The following is a 21,398-nucleotide window of genomic DNA, read 5'->3' as shown; positions in this document are numbered from 1 at the left end:
GACCCAAAGCCTTCCCACGTGACATCCCACAAACAGGACCTGAACACAGTCAAAGAACAAACATTTGTTAAAGAAACTCCCACTAGGAGGGTGACTGGCAGCTCACTGGGCACACTCCATCCTGGCACCTGGGCAGGAGCCCCTCCTGACTGCAGCCATAGTTCTGAGCCACATGGCAAAGCAGCCAGACCCCAGGTCAGCTTCCTTCTGTCCTCTTTCCCTTCACTGACTTCCCTAGACTCGGTTGCCCCATCTAACTAACTTGAGGGAACTAGTCGACTTCCTTCTAGTTAGCTTGAGTCCTGGCCTTGGGGGTCTGGCCAGTCCCAGGAAGTCCTTAGGTCCTGTCAGTGGACCTGAGGACAAAGGCCAAGAGATGCTGGTAACTTCCTGTGACCCTCCCCATAGCCCTGGGCAGACTGGATGTTGGATCAGGTGGAGCCTGCACCACTCACTCCAGATAGGAGATCCCTCAGCCACAGGAGGCTCTGGCGTAGCCCCTGTCTGTGGGGCCCAGGGGTGCCATGCTCAGAACCCCCAACCTGCTCCCAAGGTGTTGGGTGTGTCCCCAGGTGCCCTTTGGAGCAATGACACAATGATGATGTTTGTCCTTCCTTCTCAAAGAAGACCATGACATCAGGGAAGTGATGCCATGACAAGCACATGAATTAGATTGGGGGGGGGGGGGCTGTGCTAAGTCTACATTCTCACTTTCCCCTCCAGAGCCATCTGGGTCCCGAGGCCAGACAGGAATCAGGACACTCGGAGATGGCCTCCAATGAGGCGATCAAGGGTAAGTGACTTGTTCAAAGTCACAGAGCTAACAAGAGTCAAGTGTCTGAGGTCGGATTTGAACTCTAGTCCTTTTGACTCAAAGGCCAGTACTCTATCCACTGTGCCACCTAGTTGCCCTGTCTTGACACTGTAGGCACTACAGAACCCTCATTCTCTCCCTGCCAGGGACTGGCCCCCATGCCCCCCCCCCAGGCTGCGAAATGCGGCCAGCCTAGGACGGGTCAGGACAGCCTGGTACAGCACAAAATCAGCCAACTTTGAGAGGAGGAGCCTATTTCTCCCTGAAGCCCAACCTCTTCTCTAGGGGCAGAGGTCTCCCTGGGGCTGCCTGAGTCCCAGGACCCCAAAAGCTCCCTCTTCAAGTGGGGGGTCACTGAAATGTGGGCATTCCAGCAGCCAGCACCACAAGAGGACATTGGGAAAGGTCAGTTCTGATATACATGCCCGAGCCAACAAGGGTCAAGGAGAACTTGGCAGGGGGGTCACTGGGCAGTCCACCTCTGGCCCCCAAGAACAGAAGGAGGTGGGACTTGGAAGGGCAGTGAAGACTGCAGATGAGTGTCAGAGAGAGAACCAAGTTGGACTTGGCTTCCCTTTCTTCCACCTTCCACCATGGATTTGAAAGGAGAAGGCCCTTAGCAGTAAGAAGATAAGATTGCCTTTGGCCTTTGTTGTGGCGTCCAGTGCTGTGTCCTCCCAGACCAGAAGCCTCAACTGAGCATCAATGACCTCAGAACAGGGAATGGCCCAATCATCAAAAAAGGGAAGAAAATGGAGGCCCCTGAGCCTGACTCTGAATTGGCAAGATGTTGGAGGTATTGTTAAAGGGGTGGTGAGTGAATAACTAGAAAAGGAAGCAGGCATCACACGGAGGCAGCAGGGCCCCAGCAAAAGCCCAGTCATGCCATTTCCTTTTTTTGACAGGTCCCTAAAATGATAAACCAGGGGTCTATCATCTGAATTTCACCTCAGGACTTAGGGAATTTCCCGTGTTCATCATCCCTGGGGCCTCCAGTGATTTTCTTCAGGCATCCACCACCTTTTGATGATGGTGTTTATCCTTTACTTTTTTTTTGGCCCAAGGTCACACAGCAGGATAATTATTAAATGTCTGAGGTCAAATTTGAACTCGGGTCCTCCTGACTCCACTGTGCCATCTAGCCACCCTTTGTCCTTTGTTCTTGAAAGATCATGACATCCAGGAGGTGGTGTCATGATATGCATCTGAGGCTCTCTCTTTACTGTTCTCCTAGTCTCCATCCAAGAGAATCCATCCCAATGCTGGGTCCCCCTCTTTGCTTGCCAGAGCTCACCCCAGATTACTCCCCACGAGCATCCTTTGCTCCTAGTTATGAGCTGCTAAATGAAGCATGTTAAGCACCCTTGAGGTCCCTCCACTCCTGTCACTGACGGAGAGGCGGGCCTGGTCCTTACCCAGCCCTCCACAGGTGCTCTTGATTCCAGTCCTCCTTCCATCTTCAGCAAATGGCAGCCCCATTCTCCCACTCTCACATCTTCAACTCCTTCCCTTCTGCCTTTAGATAGGCTTCCATCTCCTCCCTCCTTAGTCACTAGACCTCCCTTCCTCTCCAAACCCCTCTTCCCTTTCCCAGCCAAGATCTTTTTTTTTTTAGTTTTTGCAAGGCAATGGGGTTAAGTGGCTTGCCCAAGGCCACATGGCTAGGTAATTATTAAGTGTCTGAGGTTGGATTTGAACCCAGGTCCTCCTGACTTCAGGGCCAGTGCTCTATCCACTGCACCACCTAGCCGCCCCTCAGCCAAGATCTTTGAAAAGTTGTCAACATTCATGGCCTCCACTTCTTCTCCAGCCCTCAGCCTTCTAGGCCTTTGGTCTTGAGCACTCAGCTGACAGTGTCCTCTCCAAAGGGAATGGTCAGTGATGTCTTAACTGCCCAAACAGGCTGTTTTTCCCAACCCTCCTCCCTCCTGTCCTTGCTGCAGCATCCTCTGCTCCTGAGGACTCTTCTCTGAGTGGAGGTCATGTGATGATGTTTGTCACTCACCCCTGAAGAAGAGACCATGACATCAGGGAGGTGATGCCACGACATGGCAGTGAACTGGATTTGAGTGAGGGAGTGCTGTGCCAAGTCATCAGCCTCACTTTCTCCTCCAGGGCTACCTGGGGCCTGTGGCCAGTTAGGAATCAATCCAGATGCCTGGAGATGGTGTCATGGGAGGCTCTCCTGGCCCACCTCCTACCTTGCTGATCACCTTTCTCTGGCCTCTTTGCCAGAGGCTCACCCACCTCATAGCCCTATTGCTGTGAGAGGGTAACTGTCCCTAGGGGGCTGTTCTGAGCTCCCTGCTCACTCTGCTCTCTAGCCCCCTCTTCTTGGGCAACATAGGAGACCCTGGCCCAGGACCCCACAGATAAACAGGGATGGATGAAGGATGAAGAAAATAAAATGGGTTGCTATATAACAGGGAGGATGGGGAAAACCATCAAACAATCTGCTTCTTACAACAGGAGTGAATATTGAGTGAATTAATGAATAAACTGGTGCCAGTCTAGATGTCAGATTCACACATCTGGGTTCTCCATCTTTAAGGGCCTGTTCACCAAATTGTGGGGAAGGGTTGGTATGATAAGGACTGGGGACCCGCAGGGAGAGAATTAGGCACTTCAGAGGGACCTCTGACCTCTGCAATACCCAGCCAATGGGGACATGGCAGAGACTTGTGTTTTCAGACAGGAAATAAAAAGGCAAGGCTTTTGTGCCCTGGGTAGGCCCATTTTGAGGGTCACCCATTCTTAAGAACATTACAATAAAGGATCCTCTCTGCTTCATTAATGGGGGTTCTAAGTTCTTGGGGAAGGCGGCTTTCTTACACCAGCCTAGGTGTTCATATGGACCATCTGGGCCTGACCTGGGATGGAGCCTCTGAGCCCTTATTGGTCTGATCTGCCAGTCCAATACACTGCAATGGGAAGTGTGCACAGGCTGTTTTGTAATACAGGACGGGAACCAACCAACCCCCCACTCCTATCTCTGGGTCTCCCTTTCTCCTCTCTCCCTCTCCTCCCCATCTCTCTCACCCTCCATAGCCTCATTAGCTCCCAGATTTCTGTATCCAGTTTGGAACAGTCCCCAGGGCCCAAGGCCCTGGTACCCAGCTGCCTCCTGGACATTTCCAACAGTAGGTCCCAGAGACCTTGTGGACTCTCCCTGAGACTTTTTCCCTCTCCCAAACTTCCATTTCCGGTGAAGACCCCACCCTCCAACTCAGGGTGCTTCATTAGCTCTAACCTAGAGGACTCATCCCCCAAGAATCATGCCTCCCCTCCCCTTAGCCTGGAAAGCCATTGCCCCTCTAAGTCATTACCACAAAGGCCTTCCAACCTGGGGCCTCTGGCCATACCAGCCCCTCTTCCACACTGCTGCTCCTTGGGGTCAAGCCCCAAGTCTTCCCTCATCACCTCCAGATCAAATACTCATTTTTCCTGCTCTGCTTTCCCAGCCCTGAAGGTGGAGCTCCAGCTTCTCCTCCCCCACCCCCCTGGGGCAGTCTTCAGGCCAAGGCTCTCCAGGCCTGGAAAGCTCCCAGATTCCTTCTGACTCCTGAAGTGGGGACCCTGCTCCGAGCCGCTGTCCCTGGGTCTCCCAGGGGGGTGCTTTTCCAAATGTGCCCCTCTGTATTACCCTTCCATGGGTGCTGCGGACCCCCAGGATCCCATGAGCCCCCAGGCCACCAGCTCCCTGCAAGCCCTGAGGGATTCGGATCCTTGCACTCTTTTTACTTGGCCCTGTAAGAGTTTCCTGATCAAAGGCAGCTTTTGGAGCCTGGAATTGAGGATTCCGGGGCTGGAAGGTTAGCGCTGCCTCCCCTGAGGTCCATCAGGGCTCTGGACTCCAGAACCCATTGGCTGGTGAAGCAAGGATGGAAGGATGGGGGCCTGGGAATCTGGGGTATAGGCTGCTGGGCTGGCTGCCAACAGGGTTAGGGTTCTTAGTCTGTTCCTTGGATGTACGTGACCTCCACCGGGAAGGTGCTGGGAAATCTCAGAAACAAGTACAATTTAGAGCACAGACAGTCTTTTAATTCCAAATAATCAGTTCGGGAGTTCCTAGTGTCCAGCCCCACCCAGTAATGGAAGGAAATATCTTTGTGCTATGGACAGTTGAGGCAGCTCCAAGGGGCAGTAGATGCAAGGCTGGGGTCGGTGCCAACAATGAAAACCCCAGACTCCAGGGGCCAAGAGAGGCCCCTTAAGGAAACGGAGAGAGACACCAGGCGGGGGTCACTAGAGGACAGAATGGAAGCATGTGGGACCCCGAACCAAGATGACCTAAGATCAAATCCAGCCTCATACACTTCTGATGCTCTGGCTGTGTGGCCCAGGGCAAGTCCCGGCTCCTCTATGCCTATTTCCTCATTGGAAGAATGGGGTCAACAATAGACCAAAGTCCTAGGTTGTGAGGATCAAAGGAGAAGAGGATTGTAAGAGGGTCAGCAAGGCCTGACTCATAGTGGGCCAAGAGGAACTATCGAGATCGTAGGTGATGCTGACAGCTCAGCAAGGCCTGGCACATAGTAGGTCTACATCAGTCTGCGCTATCACGGTCATCATTGATAACAAGAGCTCAGCAAGGCATGGCACACAGTAGGCCTACATCATGTGAGCTAACACAATCATCTTTTTTAAAAAATTATTTTTATTTAAGGCAGCGGGGTTAAGTGACTTGCCCAAGGTCACACAGCTAGGCAATTGTTAAGTGTCTAAGGCTGAATTTGAACTCAGGTCCTCCTGACTCCAAGGCTGTTCTATCCATTGTGCCACCTAGCTGCCCCCATGATCATCATTGATGAGAACTCCACGAGACCCAGCACACAGTAGGCCTACATCATGAGCTATCATGATCATCACTGATGACAAGAGCTCAGCAAGGCCTGGCACGCAGTAAGCCTACATAAATGCAGAGTTGTTATTTTGTTCTACTTCAATGGGCAGAGAAGGAAAAGGGAAAGAAAATCCAAGGAGAAAATGCTTGTGGATTGCCAAGAGCTGTGGGTCAGACAGCAGGGCAGCCCAGGGGACTCAGTCTTGCTTGGTTAGGCCCTCTAGAGAATAAAGAGCGGGCCAGTGAAGGGCCCCCATCCCCTTGGAAGGAAAAGACTAACCCAAAGGCATGGATGGAATGCTTAGCCAATTGCAGACAAGAGAAGGGCTGAAAGAGTTTGGACCCAAAGGATCTCCCCAGACTAGAATTTGGGGCAGAATCTAAGATGGAATTGACTCTCCCAGGACTTAAGTTCAACTTAAAAAAACAAACAAACAAGTAACCAGAGGGATGGCCATGGTTGAATAACTGTTTGTCTGAAAAAAGATCTGGGGGTTTGAGGAGGCCACAAGCTCAGTGAGAGCCAGGAAGGGGAAGGGGCAGCCCAGAACACGAAGACCACCTTGGAGTTGCATCAAAGAAGGCACAGATGCTAGGGATGGGAAGGCAACCACTCCACCATCCGCTGTCCTGGGCAGATCTCCTTTGGGTCACAGAGTTCAGTTCTGGGGTAAGACTAGGATGGGAAAACTGTCTTCAAGTCAGTCTTTCAGGATGAAGGCGGCTCAGGAGGCCCTGGGAAGCCATCCATCATCACTCAGGAGGAGGGATCAGCCTTGTCTGTGGGGGCTATAAAGGAAGCCATCCCCTGCTGGAATGGCTGCCTGTGCAGGTGGGGAGCCCCTGGTCAGGCCCTCCAGCAAAGGTGGGGTCCGATCTGAGACTAGGGTGGCTGGGATGTCTGCAGAGGCCCCTAGAACCAGGACAATAAGTACCATGTTTTAATGGGTTGCTCTAGGGGCTGAGGCTGGCCTCCAAAGCCCTGAAGCAGATCCAGCGCCTGTCTTATGGGGGGGGGGGGTTCGGGGGTGTGCCACTTCTACCTCTGACTGCTGAAGCTGCCACAGTTCAATGCCTGTTGACATCTCGGGTTTTCCTTTGGGAAGACTGTGACCCTGTAACCATTGGCCCTGGAGGGCATATCCGTGGGGCTGATGGTCCAAGAGGGAATGGCATGGGTTCTGGAGAGGATGATCTCAGGGCTGATGGTCCTGGGGAGATGGCCCCGGGGCTGCTGGAGAGTATGGGCTAAGATGGGCGGCTGGCAGTTTCCAGGAGGCTTTGGCTCAGGTACAGTGAAGATGCCAGGAGTGGAGTGTTGGGGTGGTCTTGCCAGCAGGTGCTGAGCCAGGTCTGGGCTCACATCTCCCAGAAGGGCCTGAGGTCTCTTCCTCAGCTCCTCTGGGTAGCAGGAGGACAGGTGCATTTGGCCATTCATAAGTCCAGACAGCGGGGATGACTACCCCATTGTTCAGATGGAGAAACTGAGGCACGGATCCTGGGGGCTGTTGGCCAGTGGAGAACAGACAAGACTGAAGATGCTCCATCTGCTGCCACCTGTCCCCAGGTCACCAGCTCCGCTTCTCCTCAGAGAGCTCCCCAGATCCCTTCCTAGCAGCACCCAGGGCTGCTGGGGCTGGTACCTTCTTGCCTTGCAGCTGAGCTCTCCTCCATTCCTGTAAGGAGTGGAATAAAAGGAACTTCACAGAAAGTGGCCTTAGCAGAGCAGTGACCCCATCAAGGAGCTTGGGGGAGACACTGTCATTAGTTCATTCACTTGCTCAATCATTCATTTGTTCATTTCTTAGTTGGTTCATTCATTCATTCACTACCCACTTGACTCAAAACAAGGTCTTGGTGGGAGGGAGCCGCAGCCAGAGGGCGGCTCTCCTCAGAGGGCAGCATCCTCACTCCTGGATTTTGGTCAAGCATTCCCTAAAACATGGGGCTTTATTCAGGGGGAAAGGTAGAGACGGGACATTAGGATTCAGAACAGGTTATAAGGAGCTGGCCCTGCAGCAACGTGGCCAGGGATCTCCAGTAGAAGGCCTCAGGGGTCCACGTGGGGCAAATGGACACCTTAGTGACAGATCTGGGGGGGGGGTGCAACGGAAAGTTTTCCCCAGTTCCAAGAATTCATTTCACTAGAAAGAGATGGAGATTTTCAGAAAAGATCTGGGGGATCTAAGTAGACCATAAGCACAAGAAGGGTTGAGTATGAAAAGGTATTCTGGAATGGGAATGGATGAAGCAGAGACATCCAACCAAGCCCCAGTCTATGGGGGCCCTTGGGTGAAGGACTGAGCTGCCCCCCCCACCCCAAACCATGGTTGGTAATGGAGGAGGTCCACAGCTAATGGTACAGATCTCAAGGTCATGATCATGCCCATGGTCCAGAGGAGCAGACCAAGGCAGGAGGAAGTAGAGGGGCTTGGGCTGGGGCCCTCACGTACTGATGCCGATGGAGGTTCCCACTCCAATCTGGGCCAGGCGGCTACCCTTCTTTTCCAGCTCCTGCAGCATGGACTGTTCGAATGCCAGGGCCGCAACTCGGGTGAAAAAAGCCTTCACATTCTCCCCTGTAGGGGATGGGGGAGATGCCCAGCTGAGGGAGCCATGCCTGCAGGCATCACCAGAGGCCCTGAGGCACCAGGCCTGAACCCTCTGGACCCCTTTTGATCACTGGCTTTTCTTTTTTACCAAGTTCCCAGGAGCCCCTATTGCTTCTGCACTCAGATGGAAATAGGCTGTGGCCTCCTGGTAGCTCCTCCATCTCCAGACACTGGGCCTTTGCCCTGGCTGTGCCCTCTGTCTGCAAAACTATTGCCCCCCACCCCATCACTGCCACCCCCTGCTTTCCTCCCCTCCCCCCTCGGTCGCCACACTCAGACCCACCTGTTTTGGCTGAAACTGACCAGTACTCTGCCTGCATTTCATTGGCCAGACGGACGGCATCCATCTCTGTCTGCTCACAGGCCGGACCTGACTGGGAGTGGGGAGGAACAGAACGGTGAAGCCTGGCACATGAACCCCAAACAGTCAGCCCCGTGGGGGGAAGTACTAGAGATTGGGGCCCTCTAGTGCCTCCCCAGCCCCAAGTCAGGCCGGCAGAGATGGCGGCAAGGAGAAAGCTGCTCCCTTCTGGATTCCAATTGTGACCGATGATAAGGCCGAGGGTACGTGGTTGACCATTTGGGGGCAGCTGCATGGGGCAGCCATAGATGTGAAGAATTGGGGAGCCGGGTGTTGGAGGGCCCCAAAGAGCCTGTGTGCCAGGCCCAATCTCCCCAGCCCCCAAAAGTCTTGTCTGGGGAAGCTCCAGGTGGAGATGGGTAGATTAGGGAGGGTACACAGGGAAGGTGGAAGAGAATGGGGGGATAAGAGTCCCCTCTCCTTTCATAAGCCCAGGGAGCATTCTCCCAGGGAGAGAGAAGGTGCCAAAGAGGAACCCATGTAAGCCAATGAAGGAAGGGGCTTCTTGGGCAGGGATGAAGGGCACAGGTAGTGAGCCCTCCCCAGGCTCACCCTGCAGGTGTGCCATCCCCATGCTCTGACAATGGTCATACCCCCCCAACCCCAACTCCTTGGACCTTCTCCTACTGCTCCATTCTCCTTTGGGGAAGAGACCTGGGTTCATATCACAACCCAGTAATGACTGGGTTGACCCAGACAAGCCCCCTCCCTCCCCTCTCTGGGCCTCGGGCTTCCTCAGTTAAATCAGGGGGATGGACCAGATGACAGTCCTCAGGCTCCCCTTCCCCCTGAGGCTACCTCATGACTCAGCCTCTAGCTCCTGTCTGCAGGTTAGACTAGGTTTGGCGTTCCCTGCCAAGGTGGCTGGCACACCTTCCCCAGGGATGGGGGGCTAGAGAACTGTGCCATCATCATTAGCCCCAGGCTATCCTGTCTGTGGCCTGGGATCCACTTGGACTCTCCAAATCAGCCCCTGCCTTGCAGCCCAGAGCTTTGGTCCTTGAGCAGCTATGTGACCTTAGGAAAACTCTGCCCCCCCCACCCCATGAAACAAGCTGGGGTCTGCTCCCTGCTGGGTCCTGCCTGCCTTAGTACCAGCCATTCTCAACCAACTGCCAATCTCCTCAAGCCTAGGTTCAGGGACTGGCATGGTCACATGGGACCAGGACCTGCTAGACAAGCAGCCACTCACCACTAAATCCTTCTTTGTGCCAACCAGGAAGACGAAGCTGGAACCAGGCTCATTCTCCCTTTGGGCATCTGCCAGCCACTGCCTGGACCACAAGAGAGACAGAGACAGAGAGAAAGACACAGAGACAGAGACAGAGAGACAGAGAGAGAGAGAGAGAGAGAGAGAGAGAGAGACAGAGAGAGAGAGAGAAAGGGGCAAACTGAGTGGGGAGGGAGTGAGGGGGAAGGGAAGTGGAAAGGCAGAGTGCCAGCTAAGTGGTTGGGCAGGAAGGGTCTCAACCCCACTGGTGGCCGCAGATTCCTGCCCTCCTGGCCCAAACCTTTGGGTGGGATCTGAGCCTGCCTTAGAGCCTCGGGAAGCCCTGAAAGCCACATTGGAGACAGGCAATGGCAATGAAGGATGAGGGACCCCAGCCCCTCCCTGAGTGGGCAGTGGGCTGCTGGTGCCAAATTGCAGAGATGCCACCAGGAATCACGTACTCACCTGGTGTGGCTCAGGGTCTCGATATCTGCTAGGTCAAAGGCGGTGATGATAACTGCCCAGGCACAAGAGAGGAGGGAGGGTTAGACACAGAGAGAGGATGGATGGATAGTGGAGGGCAGAGCCAAGGTCCAGGTTGGGGGGGCCCACAGCCTGCCTCTGAGCTGTCTCTTGAGGCAAGTGGCCCCACCACACCAGGCCCCTGTAGACATCTGTGAAGGGTGGGGCCTGGGGCCAGGAAGATGGAAGTGCCACGGTCTAGCCCTGATAGGGGGGCATGCTCACCCTGGGCCCCCCTGTAGTAAGCTGATGCGATGCACTTGAACTTCTCTTGTCCAGCTGTGTCCCAGCTGTGGGAAAGAAGAGAAGCAAGCCTTTGGGTGGGGGGTCCCCAAGGAGAGCAGGGGCCAGAGGGGAGCCCTCTGCCCTCTCACTTCCTGCCAGTCCCTTTCAGAGAATTGACCCAAATGTGTGACCCATGGGACCTTGTGACCCCCCCCCAATGTTAGAGAGGTCACTTGGGGCCCAGAAGGGAGGAGAATTTGTCCAGGCAGGGGTGCCACTCCTACCCAGGTTCAGCCCTGCCCCCCGTCTCTCTGCTCCCTGGGTTGTCCTGGCTGCTACCCCAGGACCAGGTCCTGAGTCCTGTGCAGGGGGTGCCCTAGGACCATGGTCAGACAGAGCCTCAGGAGTGAGAGAATGGTCGGAGAGGGAAGGGGGGGGAAGAGGCTGAGGCCTACTTACATCTGGAGGCTGTAGGGGATCCCAGCGATCTCGAACCTCTCAATCTCAAAATCGACCCCAATGGTGGCCTTGTAGTCCCGATCAAAACTGTCTTTACAGAACCTGGGAATCGAGCATGGCTCCCTGTGGACCCAGAAGGAGGGCCCCCCCCACTCTGCCTTGTGCCAGCGGCGGCCCAGGCAAGGGCCCCCGGGTCACGTGTTAAGGCAGCAAAGGCAACTCTTCTAGGAAGACTGAATGGGGAGAAGTCAATGGACATGGGACATGGGAGGTCGGCCAGAGAGGGTGAGGCACTGCCAAGGTCACCCTGATAGAAAGCGCCAGAGCTCAGGCCCTGGGCTGGCAGGAAGCTGTGAGAGGAGGCAGCAGAGGGGGCTGCTGGGGGTAGAACATGCCCCCTGAGGGGCCCAGTCAGGAGAGGGGAGTACCTGTTGATGAGGCTGGTCTTCCCCACGTAGAGATCTCCAAGGACAACAACTTTAGACACCTTCAGCCTGGGAGGGACAGGCAAGATCAGAGCCTCACTGAGGGGGTGGGGGTGGCCATCCTTCAAATCAGAACCCCCCCCCCCCCCAGCCAACAACCTGCCGGGCATCCACTGGGGCCTTCACCCACCACCATCTGGCCAGGCAAAGTAAGGCCCGCCTTCACACACACATATCTGCCAACCAGCCAAGTATTTATTAGGGACCTACTGTGTACCATAGACTAAGAAAAAAAAAAGCCCCTGCCCCAAGTTCATTGTCTAATGGGGGCAGGGAGGACAACCTATGAACAAGCTATAAACAGGATAAAGAGACAGAGACCAGAGGGAAGGCCCTGGGGGTGGAAAAGATGAAGTGAGTCACTGGAGGAAGGAGGAGGAGGCAGGTTCCAAAGGGCTCCAGAGTTCAAACAGAACATTTGGGATTTGCTCCAAGGGTGATGGGGAGCCCCGAGAGTTTACCAAGTGGGGCAACAGGGTGACACGGGCAGAGCCGTGCTTTAGAGAGATCTCCTCAGCAGTTGAGTGGATGTGGGACCAGAGGGAGGAGAGACTGAGGCAGGCAGACGAAGCGCAAGGGGAAGCGATGAGGGTCCGCACCAGGGTTGGAGAGCAGGGGGCATGTCAGAGAGATGGAATCATCTTGGATCTGGAGGGAGAGGGGAGTCCAGGCTGGGAGCCTGAGGAGGCTGGGATAGAAATAGTGAAGGTTGGGGGGGGGGGGTGACAAGCTTGACCTTAGCCAATCGAGTTAAGATGCCAAGTGGACATTCGGTCCAAGAGAGGCAGTCAGGGGTCAGCAGAGAACTGGAGGCAGGGGGGGAACAGTAGAATCATTAAGCTAGAGGCCAGGGTGCTGAGGAGGTCACCCAGTGAGGAGGGAGAAGGGCTCAGGTCAGAAGCCAAGAGACACAGATGGAGACAGGGCCTGGTCTGGAGCGGGGTCCAGCAGCGAAGATAAGAGAAGGCCTGGAGGACCCAGGAGAGGGAGAGAGAGAGACAGAGACAGAGACAGAAGTAGGAGGAAGGGGGCACAAAAACCTGGAGAGAAGAGTGCGTCCAGGAGGAGAGAGTGACCTATAGTGTCCAAGGCTGCAGAGGCCTCTGAGCAAATGCCACTGGGGACTTTGGAGAGGACTGGTCTGGTGGCACACTGAGGTCAGCCAGTTAGGACAGGGGGGTAGTAAAGGTGGTGCCTTCTTCCTGTCCCCTACCCTGGGAGGCCAGGCCAAAGTGAGGCCAGTTACAGATACTTTTATGGGTGAAAATGCCCTTCAAAATCCCTGTTTGAGTATGTCTTTGGAGGCGGTGGCCTAGTCAAGAAGAGAGTTCAAATCCAGCTTTAGATATTTAGGACTGGATGACTCTGGGCAAGTCCCTTCACCTCTGTCTGCCTCAGTTTTCTCAACTGCAAAATGGGGATCATAACAGTACCTGCCTCCCAGGGTTGTTAGAAGATTCCAATGAGGTGATATTTGGGTTTGGTGGGGCAGGGCCATTGGAGCAGAGGGGGAACACAGAGCCTGGATTTCCCTGAGGGGAGCAACCATTGCACAGCACAGCCCAGGACACAAGAGGTTACTGGAAGCCTGGACTCTGGGGTCAAGCTCCTGGCTGCTCCTCTCCAGGCTTCCAGCCTGGCAGCTCTTCATGCTATGTGGTTCCAGGACATTTTTCTGGGCTGCAGCAGGATGGTGATGTAGGCCATTGATTCATGGCAGGACTATCTGCCTGCCTTCCCCAGGTGTGGTCCCCCGATTGGAGGGAGAGAAAACAGAGGTTCCTGGAAACCTGCCACAGCCTGGGGTTCTGGGGGTTTGATAAACACTCTTTCTTTCCTTCAGCCTCCAGGCTCCCCTTGCTGTACCAACGATCTACTATCTACCTCACAGGATCCATGGATCTGCCCTGCTCTTATCCAATGTTCTAAAATCTTCTGCTGCTCCCCCTTCCCCCCCCCCCAGCCTGATCTCTTTGGCTTCCTTCTCAAGTTCCCCCCCATTTCCTCCACGGCCCAGCACACAGTACACAGCAAGCACTTAATTTATGCTTGGCAAATTGACCTGCACTGCCTCTACACACCTCAGAAAGGAGGGTGCCCCACTCCCCACTTCACTCTACCTGCTGCTGACCTTGTTCCTGACAGCCTACCTTGGGACACAAGGGCATAAGCTTCTGGCCCTTCCCGCTTAGGTTCCCCCTTCCCACCAGGGATGTTTCAGAGGCCCTGCTGAGACAGGTCTGGCCCTCTCTACCTCTTTGGACCCTCCTCCTCTATTTCTGCTCTGAAGCCCAGACTGGGAAGAGCCAAAATTGACTTGTCCCTACTCTGTCCCTGAGGCCAAGGACACCCCTCAGGCCTCTGAAGTTGAGCCCTGAGACCCAGAGCACCAAAATTGTGTGTACACTTCCTGGGGGGTGGAGGGGGTTAGGCCTTCCCTGCTGCTTAGTAACCCTTATAAAGTCCCTCTCCCCAGAACCAGCCTCCTCATTCCTTCCCCCTCATCTCATCTCCCATCACTCAGGTGTCAGGATCTCCCTCACCTCACCAAGGGCTGAAGCTGCCTCCTGCTCAGCTGGATGGCTTTTAGGTCTCACCCTTTCACCTCCTAGTTGCTCCACTCCTTGACCCTCCCTCTCCAGATTTCCTCCTTCCTTCCCTTCCCCTTCCCCTCACCTTTCTTTGTATCCTCAGGGCTTAGCCCAGGGTCCAGTGCTCAGAAGTTTGTACTATGAGACTGCAGAGAATGTTTGCCTCGACCTCCCTAAATTAAAAGCTCTCTGGTCCATCCTTCATTTTCCAGTTGGGGAAACTGAGCTTCCAAAATGTGAATTCTGATTCCCCAGAACATGCCCCATGTCTAGCAGCCTCCCTTCCAGAAGGGAGGAGTTGGGGGACAAACTCACCACACAGCCACCATTGCAGAGAAACCCACCTTCCCCTTATGCAGTGATCCTTTCCTCATGCGCCACAGGATCAGAGGGCCTTGCCATGGGGTGCTGGGATCTCAGGACCCTGGGGCCATCTTTAACAACCACCCACCCCCAGATCCCTTGAATGTAGATAACAGGAGATCACATTGGAATCAGGCTTCCCAGACCACAGAAGCTGGCTGGGGATGAGGCCATCCTGGGCCCCAGGAAGCCCAGTCCCCCAGCCCCACCCTGGCCCCAGACATCACTCACCCTACTGTGCCCGTCCGCCTCTCCTGACAGGCAGCTCGGACCTGCCTGTGGAAGTGGTCCTTGAGCTGAAGGCAGGCCTCGGGTGTGTACCACTGCAGAGACAAAGAGATGCAGGTCTCTGACCCTGGCAGGACCTAGCAGGGCTGGCCGCCCAAAGCCTAGCCAAGGCTGCACATGGTCAGCACCCTGGTCAGCACCTTCGCTTGCTGATGAATTTGCTGATCATTCTCTCCAGTAGGCCTTTGGGAGGTTCCTCTAGGACCTCAGGGGCTAAGGGAGGGGCAGAGGGGAAGGAAGGATGTGTGGGGAAGTCTTCTCCCCCTGCAGGTTCAGGTCTCCTTCCTGGGAACTGAAAAACTGAGGAATCAGGGACAACCGTCACTCCTTCCAGCTTTAAGAAGCAATGACAAAACCCAAAGAAATCATTTCTAAAGCCTGAGAACTCAGACCCTTTTCTAGGCCCAAGAAAACCAACTAGAGGACATTGCACTACCAAGCTCTGCCCTAGGATCATCACTGAGAGGTACCTCCAGTGTGGCATTTCCCTACATCCATGCAGAGACACACACTGACTGCTCTGGGTTTCCTTGAACCCAGGCCTTCCTAAGTCTTTTGTGGCCCTTGGGTGGCATCTGTCCCAGAAGCCTCCTTCCATGACTGGGTCTCACCAGACCACATGTGACCATGCTGGATGCCCCCCTGTCACTGGACCAGGGGAAGAGGAAGAGGAGGCAGAGCCTGCTGCCTAGGCCCTCAGCAGATGCTCCTCTGCACCACTGGCCATTTTTGAGGGCTTTTCCCTCTCTCCCATCCCCAGGCCTGTTTATCATTCCCACCCTCCCTGATCCCTCCCCAGCATCCCACAACTGACTTCAGGGGACTTCCTCTCTCTTTATCCCCCCTCCCCCAGCTAGTGTACCAGACAGCCCCCACTCAACAGGTACAAAGCAGGCCTCCTACCTTCAGCTCTGGGGTGGAGATCAGGCTGCCCAGCCTGAGCAGTACAAAATACCTACTCTATGACATGATGGTATACCTAGAAAATCCCAAAACATCATCTAAAAAACTACTGGAAACAATTAGTAATTTTAGTAAAGTTGCAGGATATAAAATAAACCCTGATAAATCCTCAAAATTTCTATATATGACTAGCAAGGTACAGGAAGAGCTAGAAAGAAAAATCCCATTCAAAGTAACCTCAGACAATATAAAATACCTGGGAGTCTGCCAAGGCAGACTCAAAAACTTTTAGAAAACAAAAAGTGCAAAAGAAAGCAGCTTAGCCCTGCCTGATCTAAAATTATATTATAACACATCGGTCCTCAAAACTAGTATTGGCTAAGAAATAGAGTGGTGGACCAGTGGAATAAACTAGGTGCAATAACAGGAAATGATCATGGTAATCTACTGTTTGATAAACCCTAAGAGTTCAGCTGTTGGGATAAAAACTCTCTCTTCGATAAAAACTGCTGGGAAAATTGGAAGTTAGTGTGGCAGAAACTTGGATTAGACCAACACCTCACATGCTATACCAAGATAAGATCCAAATGGATACAGGACTTAGACATAAAAAACAATATTATAAGCAAACTATTATATCAAGGAATAGTTTACCTGTCAGATGTATGGAAAGGGGAGCAGTTTGTGACCAAGGAAGAGATGGAGAACATCATTAAAAACAAACTAGAGCATTTTGATTATATTAAATTAAAAAGCTTTTGCACAGACAACACCACTGTAAACAAGATCAAAATAAATGGAGTAAACTGGGAAACACTTTTTACAACTTGTATTTCTGCCGAAGGACTCATTTCTAAAATATACAGAGAACTGAGTCAAATTTTCAAAAAAACAAGCCATTCATTCCCCAATTGACAAATGGTCAAAGGATATGCAAAGGCAATTTACATCTAAGGAAATCAAAGCAATCCATAGTCATATGAAAAATTGCTCTAAATCATTACTTATTAGAGAAATGCAAATTAAAGCTTCTCTGAGGTACCACCTCCCACCTCTCAGACTGGCCAATATGACCAGAAAGGATAATGATCAGTGTTGGAAATCTGGGACACTAATACATTGTTGGTGGAGCTGTGAACTCATCCCACCTTTCTGGAAAGCAATTTGGAATTATGCCCAAAAGGCAACAAAAATATGCATCCCCTTTGATCCAGCAATACCACTACTAGGTCTATACCCTGAAGAGATGATGAAAATGGGTAAAAGCATCATTTGTACAAAAGTATTCCTAGCAGCCCTACTTGTGGTGGCAAAGAATTGGTGAATGGCTTAACAAAACTGTGGTCTATGTGTGTCATGGAACACTATTGCTCTATTAGAAACCAGGAGGGACGAGAATTCAGGGAAGCCTGGAGGGATTTGCATGAACTGGACCAGGGGGAAGAGGAAGAGGAGGCAGAGCCTGCTGCCTGGTTCCTCTCGGCATATGCTCCTCTGCACCACTGGCCATTCAGATGAAGGGGCTGGCACCTCTTCTGCCCCCTGCATGAGCAGCAACGTGGGGGCAATGGTCAACCTTGATGGACTTGCTCATTCCATCAGTACCACAATCAGGCACAATTTTGGGCTATCTGCGATGGAGAATACCATCTGAATCCAGAGGAAGAATTGTGGACTTTGAACAAAGACTGAAGACTATTACTTTCAAATCAGAAAAACAAAAATCTGTTCTCTTATTATGTCATTTTGATATCACCTATACTTTATATTTCTTCCTTAAGGATGTGATTTCTCTCTCATCACACTTAATTTGGATCAATGTATACCATGGAGACAATGTAAAGACTGGCAAATTACCTTCTGGTGGGGGGAGCAAGAATAGGGGGAAAATTGTAAAACTCAAAATAAAAACTTTCTAAAAAAAAATACCCACTCTGAGGGTGAATATGTTAGTAGCAGAGAGGTTCAGGGGAGGCTGTGCCCTCAAAGAAATGAGGAGGGCTGAGAGGTGGGGATGAGCAAGGAGGGCATTCTTGGGGGCCAATGACCTCCACAGGATTGAGATTAAGACCAGAGAGGGCAGTGGAGACCAATCTGTCCAGGGCTTTCATCGTCTGGCTGGAGGTCATAGGGAGCCATATGGGATTATTGAGCAGGGCAGGACATGGTCAGACCTGTAGGAAACATACTTCCTATACATTTTGATGACTGGGGGCAGGGGTGGGGGAGGGGAGAAACCTAGGCAGGCGCTTCCTAGTAAATACTGCAAGAGTCTAGGGATGAGGGTCTGCACTGAGGTGGGGCAGGATCAGAGGAGAGGAGGGGGCCCATCTGAGAGGGAAAGGGACAATAGGAGGGCTGCCCAGAGGAGGGGTGAGTGGCTGGTGCCTGAGAGGCAGGGAGCACCCTCTTGTGGAGTTGAAGAGGTCTCTCTTAGCACTGCCCAGGCAGTGGCTGCAAGGACAGGACTGCAGCTCTGAGGAGGAGTGGGCATAAGCTGGTGTGGGAGTGTAAGGACCTGGGAGGAAGCAGAGGAAGGAAAGGATTTGCTGGGGACAGAGGAGGAGTGTGAGAAGTCTGAGGACCCTTAGGTGGAGGGGCTGGGGGCAGGCAGGTCCAATGGCAACCGGCTAGGTCTGCCTGGGGCCCAGATGACAAGGAAGGGAAGAGGGGTTCCATGCAGGGGGTAGGGAAAGGCCCAGGCCGGGCTGGACTGGGCTGGTCCAAAGCCGACTCCCCCTCACCAGGGGCTTCCTCATACCTTGGGAAAGTCAGAGATGACTCGGTCTCTGCTGACAGGCAGCCCCAAGGGCATCAGTTTGGATTCCATCCTGTCCAGTCTCTGTGAGACAGAAACACGAGGGTGAGGGAGCCAGGCCGGCTCCCACACTTTCCAGAAAGCATGGGCCGAAGTCAGGGAAGGGGCACAAGAGGTGCCAGCCCCTTCATCTGCCATTTGGTGCAGGCAGCGGGGCATCCCTCAGCCTCTGGTGGGGCTATCCGGACCCAGAATGGAACCAGGACGCTAAGCATCATTAGAAAGAGAGGCCAGCCTGCGTAAGCTATGAGGGCATCTCTGGTCACCAGCTTGTGCCCACCCCTTCTCAGAGTCGCAGGCATGTTCTTGCAGCCATCTCCATGAGAGGATGCCCCCATCTCCCAAGCGCCAACCACCCACCCCACCTCTGGGCAGCCCTCCCATCGTCCCTTTCTCTGTGCACAGACCCTTAGCCCCTCCAGCTCTCAGGCTCCTTCAACTGGGTCTGTGGGGGGATTTAAGGGCTAAGGGGAAGGGAACAAGGGTGGAGAAAGTGCCCGTTGTGGGCCAGCACCTGTGGGTGCTGCCTGGATAATCCCTATTTGACAGATGAGGAAACTGAGGTAGTGAGGGTGAAGTGAATTGCCCGGGTCATGTGGCCAGATCTGAATTTGGGTTGTCCTGATATCAGGCCCAGAGCACCCCACATTGGACAAAAGGAACCCAAATTTGTCAGGGAAAACCCTGCAGGAGCTGGGTGGCTTTTGTCAGGAGGGAAAGGGAGGCCAAAGTGGAACGTGATGACTGAGTGAAAGCCAAAGCCCAAGTGCCCAGGGCTGGAGGGCACAGAGGAGGGTGAAGAGGAGGGCACAGAGGAGGGTGCAGAGGGCGCAGAGGAGGGTGAAGAGGAGGGCACAGAGGGCACAGAGGAGGGTGCAGAGGAGGGCGCAGAGGGCACAGAGGAGGGCGCAGAGGGCAGAGGGCGCAGAGGAGGGCGCAGAGGGCACAGAGGAGGGCACAGAGGAGGGCACAGAGGGCGCAGAGGAGGGCGCAGAGGGCGCAGAGGGCACAGAGGGCGCAGAGGAGGGAGCAGAGGAGGGCGCAGGGGGCGCGGAGGGCGCAGAGGAGGGCACAGAGGGCGCAGAGGAGGGTGCAGAGGAGGGCGCAGAGGGCACAGAGGAGGGCGCAGAGGAGGGCGCAGAGGGCGCAGAGGAGGGCGCAGAGGAGGGCGCAGAGGAGGGCGCAGAGGAGGGCGCAGAGGGCACAGAGGAGGGCGCAGAGGGCACAGAGGACGCAGAGGGGGGTGCAGAGGAGGGCGCAGAGGGCGCAGAGGAGGGCGCAGAGGGCACAGAGGGCGCAGAGGAGGGCGCAGGGGGCGCAGAGGGCGCAGAGGGCGCAGAGGAGGGCGCAGAGGAGGGCGCAGAGGGCACAGAGGAGGGCGCAGAGGGCACAGAGGACGCAGAGGGGGGTGCAGAGGGAGGGCGCAGAGGAGGGCGCAGAGGGCGCAGAGGAGGGCGCAGAGGGCACAGAGGGCGCAGAGGAGGGCGCAGAGGAGGGCGCAGGGGGCGCAGAGGGCGCAGAGGGCACAGAGGAGGGCGCAGAGGAGGGCGCAGAGGAGGGCGCAGAGGGCGCAGAGGACGCAGAGGGGGGTGCAGAGGAGGGCGCAGAGGGCGCAGAGGGTGCAGAGGAGGGCGCAGAGGGCACAGAGGGCGCAGAGGAGGGCGCAGAGGAGGGCGCAGGGGGCGCAGAGGGCGCAGAGAGCACAGAGGAGGGCGCAGAGGAGGGCGCAGAGGAGGGCGCAGAGGGCACAGAGGGTGCAGAGGAGGGCGCAGAGGAGGGCGCAGAGGGCACAGAGGGCGCAGAGGAGGGCGCAGAGGAGGGCGCAGAGGGCACAGAGGGCGCAGAGGAGGGCGCAGAGGAGGGCGCAGAGGAGGGCGCAGAGGGCACAGAGGAGGGCGCAGAGGAGGGCGCAGAGGGCGCAGAGGAGGGCGCAGAGGGCACAGAGGGCGCAGAGGAGGGCGCAGGGGGCGCAGAGGGCGCAGAGAGCACAGAGGAGGGCGCAGAGGAGGGCGCAGAGGAGGGCGCAGAGGGCACAGAGGGTGCAGAGGAGGGCGCAGAGGAGGGCGCAGAGGAGGGCGCAGAGGGCACAGAGGGCGCAGAGGAGGGCGCAGAGGAGGGCGCAGAGGGCGCAGAGGGCGCAGAGGAGGGTGCAGAGGAGGGCGCAGAGGGCGCAGAGGAGGGCGCAGAGGAGGGCGCAGAGGGCACAGAGGGTGCAGAGGAGGGCGCAGAGGAGGGCGCAGAGGGCGCAGAGGGCGCAGAGGAGGGCGCAGAGGAGGGCGCAGGGGGCGCGGAGGCCTGTGCAGGCCCGAGGCCCGAGGCAGGCGCCGCCCCTTCCCTTAGCGCCCCCCGGGCGGGCAGCGCCGGGCAGGGTGGGCCCGGGTTCTAGACTCGAAAACCCGGGGGGCAGTGGCGGGGGTCCGGCCTGGCGGAGGGGGAGGGGCCGGCCACTCACCACAGCTGCCCGGTCCGGCCCGCCGCGCCCCGCCCGCCCGAGGACGCCCCGCGTCCCCATGGCAACGGCGGACTGCGCGGGGCGTGCCGGGGTGCGCCGCGCCTGCGCACTCGTGTGCCTGCGCCTGCGATGTGCGGCTGCGTGCCGTGGGGGGCTGTCACGTGACCGGGGAGAGGGCGGGGCTCTCGGGCCCCCAAGCCTGCCCCGGGGGCCACGCGCGCCCCTCGGGAGGAAGCAGGTGCCCCGGTTCCTCTTCTCTCTTTCCAGCCCACTGGCCCGGGGCCTCGCCCCCAATCTGGGCCCTGGGGCGCTCTGGGATGGGGGGCCTTGGGGGCCTCCCGAGCTCTTCCCAGAATGTGGTACATTGACTGCCCCCGAGCCGCAGACCCCATCAATGGCAAGGGCACCCCAAGATTCCGCTGGCATCGGCTTTTATTCAGGGCGCTGTGGGG

At 55.5% G+C, this 21,398-nt stretch overlaps 2 protein-coding genes across 3 annotated transcripts in view; both read right to left on the bottom strand.

Moving 5' to 3' along the window:
* The window catches only part of LOC141497082 (uncharacterized), an 857,774-nt gene that overhangs the window by 380,828 nt on the left and 455,548 nt on the right, over positions 1-21,398 (bottom strand). The gene's annotated exons all lie outside the window — the stretch shown is intronic.
* RAB36 (RAB36, member RAS oncogene family) lies at positions 4,856-21,017 on the bottom strand. 2 transcript variants are annotated; one of them, XM_074199813.1, is made up of 11 exons: positions 20,947-21,017; positions 18,438-18,518; positions 14,717-14,808; positions 11,475-11,540; positions 11,047-11,148; positions 10,588-10,652; positions 10,306-10,357; positions 9,823-9,904; positions 8,553-8,643; positions 8,111-8,236; positions 4,856-7,333 (listed from the first exon to the last, which is right to left on the bottom strand). In XM_074199813.1, the coding sequence occupies exons 1-11, from the start codon at positions 21,004-21,006 to the stop codon at positions 7,269-7,271; spliced, it is 882 nt and encodes a 293-aa protein (XP_074055914.1). In that variant the 5' UTR covers positions 21,007-21,017; the 3' UTR covers positions 4,856-7,268. The 2 variants fall into 2 exon arrangements, with proteins under 2 accessions (XP_074055914.1, XP_074055915.1); XM_074199814.1 differs by lacking the exon at positions 8,111-8,236.

Source organism: Macrotis lagotis, chromosome X (genome assembly GCF_037893015.1).
Source record: "Macrotis lagotis isolate mMagLag1 chromosome X, bilby.v1.9.chrom.fasta, whole genome shotgun sequence".
Taxonomy (NCBI): Eukaryota; Metazoa; Chordata; class Mammalia; order Peramelemorphia; family Peramelidae; genus Macrotis; species Macrotis lagotis.
This window is presented reverse-complemented; position numbering and strand designations above follow the sequence as displayed.